This window comes from Cyprinus carpio, chromosome B2 (genome assembly GCF_018340385.1).
Source record: "Cyprinus carpio isolate SPL01 chromosome B2, ASM1834038v1, whole genome shotgun sequence".
Classification (NCBI taxonomy): domain Eukaryota; kingdom Metazoa; phylum Chordata; class Actinopteri; order Cypriniformes; family Cyprinidae; genus Cyprinus; species Cyprinus carpio.
Window position 1 is genome coordinate 12,622,014 of NC_056598.1, and position 8,776 is coordinate 12,630,789.

The 8,776-nt window shown below is 37.2% G+C and overlaps 1 protein-coding gene across 2 annotated transcripts; it reads left to right on the forward strand.

Moving 5' to 3' along the window:
* The first annotated feature begins 544 nt into the window (after positions 1-544).
* LOC109108010 (palmdelphin-like) lies at positions 545-8,411 on the forward strand. Of its 2 annotated transcripts, XM_042718062.1 has the most exons (8): positions 546-1,097; positions 1,223-1,303; positions 1,402-1,520; positions 2,276-2,390; positions 2,502-2,526; positions 2,638-2,754; positions 4,362-5,192; positions 7,923-8,411. In XM_042718062.1, the coding sequence occupies exons 1-8, from the start codon at positions 1,023-1,025 to the stop codon at positions 7,961-7,963; spliced, it is 1,404 nt and encodes a 467-aa protein (XP_042573996.1). In that variant the 5' UTR covers positions 546-1,022; the 3' UTR covers positions 7,964-8,411. The 2 variants fall into 2 exon arrangements, with proteins under 2 accessions (XP_042573995.1, XP_042573996.1); XM_042718061.1 differs by lacking the exon at positions 7,923-8,411 and having other exon boundaries at positions 545-1,097; positions 4,362-5,575.
* Positions 8,412-8,776: the final 365 nt, after the last annotated feature.

Genomic DNA, 8,776 nt, shown 5'->3' on the forward strand with positions numbered 1-8,776 from the left:
GTGTTGAGTCAGCACTGGATACTGTCTATGTATGAAACATGGACAGAGACAGGACGTCTGGAGTCGATCTCACATTTCCTAGGGGAAAAAAGCAGCCTGGGGACCAACAGACACCGGCCTTGCTGTCACATGACAGTGTTAGTCTTCTAGACAAGTACTTGTGTTGGTTTAAAACTTAAAGCTGAAGTATCTTTCGCAAAGATATGACTGAAAGTGTAGATCAAAAGTAGATGAGGTGAATTAAAATGTATTCTATATAATAATCCATTGCAGTGTTTTCTGTACTGCTAAATCTACATAATCATGTCAAAAAAAAATCCATATTTGACCCTAGTGCAAAATAAAACAAAAGGAAAAAATGTATTTTTGACGGTAGGTTGTTAAAATCTACATATAAACAACCATTGTAGCTTTATGAGGTCAGAAGTCAGCATTATTTCCGTTCATGTCAATGATCATTTAAGTAACAACAGTGAACCTTGTTAAAATTGTACATGCTGATAAAGAATTTTGTAGGAAGCACTGATCCATTCATTGCTTTGCTTGTAACTTCACTATATTGTTTAATATTCCTGCATTACATCTGATTTGACAATCACAGGAGGTCACATCTGGCCTATAGTAAGAGATATTTAACTGGAAATCGGATGAATGAAGCATGAAGCTACTTCGAGGGGCAAGTTCTAGCCTAAGGCTTTACTTGGATGTCTATGAAACCCGGCAGTGTCTACAAGGGGTCACCCACATTCAGACACGGGCAACCAAACCCTGTCAGGCAGATTATTTATGGTGCATCGCAGAGACTGTTTTACCACTGCTGCTATTCATGGAACTGCAGTGATCTTTAGAAAGGAGGAAGCAAGTGATGATGAATGGACATTAAATCAAGTAGCCAAATATCAGTGTCACTGTATGGAGTTTGTCCTACATATCACCCAACAACCCTTTGAGACATTAGACAGATGTCAAAATGCAGCCCTACTAGTATTAGTGATGGTTTTGTAGTGTCATATAAAGGATAAATGTTTCTTTTTTTATTCTCCAGAGGCAGGATGGAAGAAGCAGAACTCTTAAAGGAGCGCCTTCAAGCTATTACGGTAACCACATGGGATTGTCTACTTATTTCAAGGCTCTGGAATTTACAACAACTGTATTGCAACCACTTACATAGCTATGCTAGTTCTATGTCTCTATATAAATCTTTAAGGTCATTTTTCCACAGAATAAGAAAAAAATCCAAGAAGAAATTGCCCACAAACGGCTTGAGATTGACAGAGAGAAACTAAAGCTTCAACATGTCAAGGTACCTTCTTGATATTAGAAGCATAGTTTCCTGTTCATCAGCATTTTTCAGAATTGTCATGGTCTGGGATTTGAAGCAACTCTATATGTCTATGATAGAAAAGATCCACGAGAGATCTGTGGCTCATGGATGGGATGAACAGCAGTAATGCTCAGGAAACACAAAAAGCTCTTGAAGATGCACAACAAACTAAGCAACTCAAGAGCACCATACATCGGTAAGCTGAAAGAATGAAGTTACATTTCATTATTGTACCATTATTTACACTACATTTTGCTATTTAGCAAATTAGAAAATATGTAGGTAATCAGTGCAAATCAGGTGCACTTGACATCTCCTGAATGCAAATCATTTTCAATCTAATCATTGTGTTAAGAGTTCAATCTCTTAAAGGGTCTTTTGTATTTAACTCAAAGAACTTCAGGGCTGGTGTGATGTTTCTCAGCTAATGTCATTTGCCCTGTGGTGCCATAATGAAATCTATTAGAGTGAAGTATGAGGCAAGAGATGTGCAATGCTTTGTAACCGCATTGCTTTGTAGTAGAAGATAGAAGGATGCTAAAAAAAGCTGTTCCAGCTGTAAAATGCAGGTCATGCCCTACCACAAATATTGCTGTCGGTTTCATTATTAGAGAGTTTGTTTAATGATTCAGACTGATGACTGATTCTGGGTGAACATCAGTTGTATGAGTAAATTCAAATGTCTGTTATTAAATATTTGTTTATATTGCTTTCATAACCTTTTAACAACTCATTGCTTCTTGGGTCTAGCATGTCTATGCAACAAAAAGTGCAAACAAAGTGACAGGTGCTTTGTCAGGGATGGCACTCTTGTGTGACTTGACCCGGTAATAGAGGTCTGTGTGTGTGTGTGTGTGTGTGTGTGTGTGTGTGTGTGTGCCAAGAGAACTCTTCAGGACTGCATATTTAGAAAGTCTTATTTAAACAATTATTGTAACAAATTTTCTGTAGGATAGAGAAAGAGATTGAAGCGTTGGAGAGAGAGGAAATGAACATCTCAACAAATGAGGGGCTGATTCTAAAGAGGCTCAAAGCCATTGAAAAGTCTCCAGAGGACATCATTAAGGTACACTGTTTTTGATGTGGTTAATTAATTAAAATGATCAAAAACTGCTTTTTGCTTTGATGAACTATACAGACTTTATAATAGGACATGATTCTGTTTATATCTCCACAGGCAGTAAATGCAGATTTCACATCAGGTATATACTGTGAAACTCCATCACAATGCTGTACAGACCATAAAACAAACTGCCATCATAATGTTGTGATATATTTTGCCATATTTATTCATCTTTTCACACTTTTTGCAGAGCCGATCTATATTCATTCAACAATTCCAAACATGCGAAAGCCCAGCACACCCCTGATAAACCAGAGGAAGAAACAAGACCTTGAAACTGAAGCAAAAACCGACCAAGCCAAACCTGGTAAACTGAAAGAAGACTACATACTGTTTTCAATATTTTATATAATGTAGAACAGCAAAATAAATATTTTATACAGGCTTTTCCAAACTGGGTTTAACTTATCCTTGGGAGTTCATGAGATGCTTAAAGGGTTAGTTCACCGAAAAATTAAAATTAGCCAGTGTTTAACTCATCTTCATCCTAGGTGTATATGACTTTCTTCTTTTAGATGAATCCAGTTTTTATTGGAGTTTTATTAAAAACTGTCCTAGCGTTATTATTGCAGTGGGTGGGTGTTTCTGCTCAAAAGTCCAAAACACGTTAAATAAAGCACGTGCATCCATAATAAAACGTGCCTCACATGGCTCTGGGAGGTGAATAAAGGCCTCCTGTAGCGAATCTATGCATTTTTGTAAGAAAAATATCTATATTTCAAATGTAATAAACACTTTTCTCTCACCTCTGCTGACTGTCGTATGCGGAAGCGTTCTGGCGGATGAAGCAGGACGTATGCTAGTCTCACGAGTTTAAGGAAGCAAAGTTTCCTTACTTTAGCAAAGGAAAACCAGTCTCCTCTTGGCTTATATAGAAATCCTCCAACATTTTTCTTCACAAATCCTTGTTATATGCTTCTAATTCATGTGTTTTGTTTTGTTCTCTTTCCGCGTGTGTCACTAATCACGCAACGCCAATGTCCTACGTCATCCGCCGGAACTGCTTCCATGTATGACAGATGGCAGAAGTGATAGAAAAGTGTTTATTACATTTGAAATATGTATATTTTTCTGACAATAACGCATGGATTCGCTACAGGAGGCCATTATTAACCCCCCCAGAGCTGTGTGTGGGACGTTTCATTACGGATGCGCACGCTTTATTTAATGTGTTTTGGACTGTTGAACAGAAACACCCACCCACTGCAATGATAGAGCTTAGAAGTGGCAGGACAATTTTCAATAACTCTGATTGGATTCGTCTGAAAGAAGAAAGTCATATACACCTAGGATGCCTTGAGGGTGAGTAAAACACAGGCTAATTTTCATTTTTGGGTGAACTAACCCTTTAAAGCTAAAAAGGAATTTTACTAAAAGATTGATTTGTCATGTGCCCATTAACCAAAAGCATATAATCTTGAACATGCAAATGTGGTGTTAAATTAAAAACTTTTTCGGTGTATTTTAAGTAAACAGTTTAGATTCAAAGGGGTTTGTATGGGGGGGAAAGTTACGTAATTTAATTAATTAGCAATGTTAGATGCCAGTGTTTCCTGTCATAACTATGCAAAGATTTTATTTCAAAAACAGTATCATAGCTCAAAGTAAAAAGGTGCTAAAGTCTGATTTTGTGGTGGTTATGCTTTGAAATTAAATTAATTATAATCTCAGTTCAAGTGATGAAGGATTTTGAAAGTGACAGTAATCAGTGTTGAGTCCTACTGTAAGGTGCTTTAAATGTTTGAAAAAGATTAACAGTTGAAAACATTAGAAATTTATAAAAGTTATCAAATGTAATCACACTACTTATTGCATTTTAAATAAGGTAGCTTGTAATCTGTAACCTAATACATTTCCAAAGTAACCTTCCCAACACTGCTAATATATTACACACAATCCATTTATCTCTTACAGCTTTGTTCGCCATGGAAATTAACGTTCAGAAGGACTTGCGCACAGGTGAAAGCCAAGTCCTCTCCACCTCCACCATTTCTCCCCAAGAGCTCCAGCAGAAAGGCATTAAAGTGTACGACGATGGCCGGAAGTCGGTCTACGCCCTGCGTACGGATGGCCACCAGCCTGGTGGGAACGGAGTGGATGAACTCAGTCCCGTTGAGGTCGAGGAGCTGCTGAGACAGGCGTCTGAGAAAAAGAAGCGGTCCAATCAGGTTCAGGTTCCCTACAACCTCTCCCATGAGGCCAGTAAAATCCGAGAGGGCCACGAATCCAATGGATACCAAGATCCATATAGCGTTGACTTATCAGCATGGCCTGAGCTTGTGTACAGTGATGGTGTGTGCTATCCAGAGAACGTGGGTCATGGACTTCCTCTCCTGCCAATGCCTAATTACAATGACAGACCAGACGAATACTATCACAACAGAGGGGAAAGACACACGCATGGACAGTATTACAACCAAAGAGAGAACCACCGGGGAATGCGACTTTTGGATTGTGACATCAGAAACCACAGTCCGTGTTCCGCCTATTCTGAGGACTCCAAACTCAGCGTCCTGAATGCCATGCCATCGGACGAGCCCGTCACCATGATCTTCATGGGATACCAGAATTCCGAAGATGACAGCCAGAGCTATGAGGGCTCAGTTCGGGCAGAACTGGTGGTCATTGGAGATGGTGAAGATGAAGCGAGCAAGAGCTTGAACCCTCATCAAAACTCCAATGCCTTTATCTGCTCTGCAGGACGGAAGGGCAAAAGAGACGGCACGGAGGACCCATCAACTTCAGGTACCCCAAAGATTAAAAAGGTCAAAAGGAGACACAACCCCTGCTGTGTCTTGATGTAGTTTCACTAACACGCTATCAGCTCTTCTGTGATGCAGCTTCTCACCAGACTGACTTCTCTCGCTCTGCATGCTGGACACTGCTGTCTCACGCTGTGCTTTTCAGTTTTTCAGTGTCTTAACAAACTGCTTTCTATCATTCATGTTGACATTTGCATATGTTGTCTGACAATGTGTTTAGAAACACACCTTTGTATGTGTAACTTAAGAGCAGGGGTCTTCAACTGGCGGTACTGCAAGTCATTTAATCTCAAATCGATTTTTGAAAACAGTATTATGTTAACTAAAAAACAACTAAATACATAACTAAAATAACTAAAGTTCATCTAAATACACTACTGTTCAAATGTTTGGGGTCGCCAAGAGATCTCTTGCTCACCAAGGCTGCATTTATTTGATCAAAACCCCAGTAAAAACTTTAATATTGTAAAATATCATACTATTTTATGTTTTAATATATTTTAGAATATTATTTATTTCTGTGATAGCAAAGCTGATTTTCAGCAGCCATTACTGCAGTCACATGTTCATATAGAAATCACAAATATGATATCAGTATGGTGCTAAAGAAACATTTCTCTTCAGTTTTGAAGATGGTTGTGCTGCTTAATATTTTGTGGAAATACTGATCTTATTCAGAAATATTTGGTGAACATAAAGTAAAAAAAAAGCATTTATTTTAAATAGAAATCTTTCGTAACCAAAAGGTCTTGCTGTTGATTAAAGATCATTTTCGATCAAGTAAATGCATGCTTGCGGAATAAAATTCGAACAAAAGAAAATCTTTGACTCAAGGCTTTTGAGCAGTGTTGTATGTTATTGTACCTGCTCCCATATTAAGATGCATATTATTGTACACAAGTGTGATCAGTACTGATTTTTAAAGAAAGTGCTATGTAATTATCATAGACAGTAATTATCAGAGGTATGCAAGTACATTCTGTAGGGCCTATATACATGTTATTAATGGCCAGGCTTAGAGCAGTACCTCCCTCTAGTGGTGAAAGGACGGAAATTCACATCTCTTTCAAAATAATTCATGCAACCACTCTCCTTTATTTTCACCTGCCAAACTTTCTATGCTATTTCTTTTGCTATTTTGTTAACTTTGCTTTTGCAACTCGTAATAATTAGCCTGACTGCATGCAATCTGCATCCTGTCTATCTATAGCACACCTGTACATACAATTTCTTCTTCTTTTTTTTCTGGTTTATTTATATTTATGCATGTGTATTTTATTCAGATCTTATTTTTATTATCTGTATGTTGTTGTTGTCTCTGTGTGTACCAGAAGCTTGTGACACTAAAACAAATTCCTTGTATGTGCAAACATACTTGGCAATAAAGCTCTTTCTGACTGACTTCTGACACGTACAATCATGCTTGCTGTCATAGATTGTGCTTCTTTTGTCAAGCATCCTCTTTCTTTTGCTTTGACTTTGTGTATATGAGTGTTTTGTGAAAAGCGTGACAGATTAACCTTTTTAATTAAACTGCTTGAATGAGTCTTTTATATTCGGATAAGTTATGTTTAAAGGATAGTTCACCCAAAAATATTTATTAATAGGTGTTATTTTAGTATTATTTATTTTATAAACTTTTAGCATTTATTAATATAATAAATTGAGAATTTCTTTTTTCCTATTGAAATTGTTAATTATTATTATTATTATTATTAGTTATTAATTAAATTAGTCATTAAATGTGCTTCTGTCTTTTTTATATTTATTTCAGTTTTAGTAATGTTAGCATAGTATTTCAGCTTATTCATCTTATATTTTTTCAGTTGCCAAGGCAAGTGTGAGTTTAAGGTTTTTCAACTAATATTTATATTTCATTTTATTTCAGCTTTATTTCAATTAACAAAGTCACTTTTAAAGTTTAGCTAACAATATAATTTTCTTATTTCCATGGGACACAAAAGGAGCTTGACAGCCGTTGTCACTATAACAGTTGTTATATTGTAAGCGCTGCATGAAGGTGTTTTAAAAAGTTATTTTGTGTTCCACAGGAAATGTAACAGCACACAGATTTTGAAAGTCATGAGTAAATGACAGAATATTCATTTCTGAGTGATCTATTCCTTTAATGCTGAAAAACAGAATGAATACAACGCCACCACCCACACAAATGTTGCATGAAAAGATAAATGACACATTTGATACCACACTAAACTAACTTGCCATTATGACAGTATTTTGCTGCTATAGACTCGATATGAATGATGTAATATAACAGTATGCTTTATCTAAAGAATGGTGGACACACTCCCACACATGACCCCCTCTGTGTCATCTCTTCATTGTAGAATACACAATCCAGTCCTGTCAATCTTCTTCAGAAACACACACACACTAGTGGTGGGCAGATAATTTGCTGCGCATGTCTTCAAAACCTTAAGAGGCTTTTAAGAAGGCTGGGCCGTGTGCTGAAACTCTCTTATAATCAATCTTGGGGATTATATAAATGGGGATAGCTTGTTTCTGAGGACAAATGTCTTTATAGCTGGAGTTTATTAAGATTACCCTTTACTTAAACTGCACATATGCTTCTGAGAGCTATTAGTGAAAAGCTACTGGTGCTGGATCCAGTGTGCATCTATTAACTTGTGTTTGGTTGGGAGGATAGAATTCAGCAACTAAATCAATGTCTTTTCTCTCATGCTCCCTACAGCATTACAGATACAGATGGAGAAACTGGGCCAAACTGCATAACACGCACATTTTGTGTAACTCACACTCTGGGAACTCTGAGATTGTCCAGAGTGGCCAGCAAGACAAGAAACGTGAACCAACATCTCAGCGGAGTCTTCTGAAAGTGAAATAAGGATGTGTTATTAATACTTTTTGAGAAAATAATTCAATTCTAACTCTTTGCAACTTTAATTTACTCCTGGACATAATTTACGTACAATTTTAATGACAATAGTGCTTGAAAGAAATACAACGCACTAATAGCTGCTGCTATATTTTTCATTTTGAAGACTGTGCCTTAAGGAGGTTGCGTTTGTTGGCCACATTCATCATTGAGGACGTCTCATTTAAGAAAATTAAAGGGTCATATGATGCGATTTCAAGTTTTCCTTTCTCTTTGGAGTGTTACAAGCTGTTTGTGCATAGATAAGATCCCTAAAGTTGCAAAGACTAAAGTCTCAAACCCAAAAAGATATTCTTTATAAAAGTTAAGACTCCTCCATGCCCTTCTAAAACGCCTCGTTTAAACGCGCCCCCACATATCTATGTCACCATGTGGGAAGATTTGCATAACACTGCCATAATATTCACGCAAAGAAAGAAGGCATAACTTTGATTCTCGCTGTAGTATGTCATGTATGTTACAGTATGTAAGCTGTAGTCACGTCGTGGAGATGCTGTGTGTTTCGTTGTGAAAGCGAAGCTACTTTGTCTGTCCTTCCAAAAGAGGACACAACTAGAAATCAGTGGTTAAGTTGTATTTACAACACTGTTCCAGAACAGTTCAAACCAAATCTCTGAACCCACAATGCCGGCTGTTCTGACTCACAACCT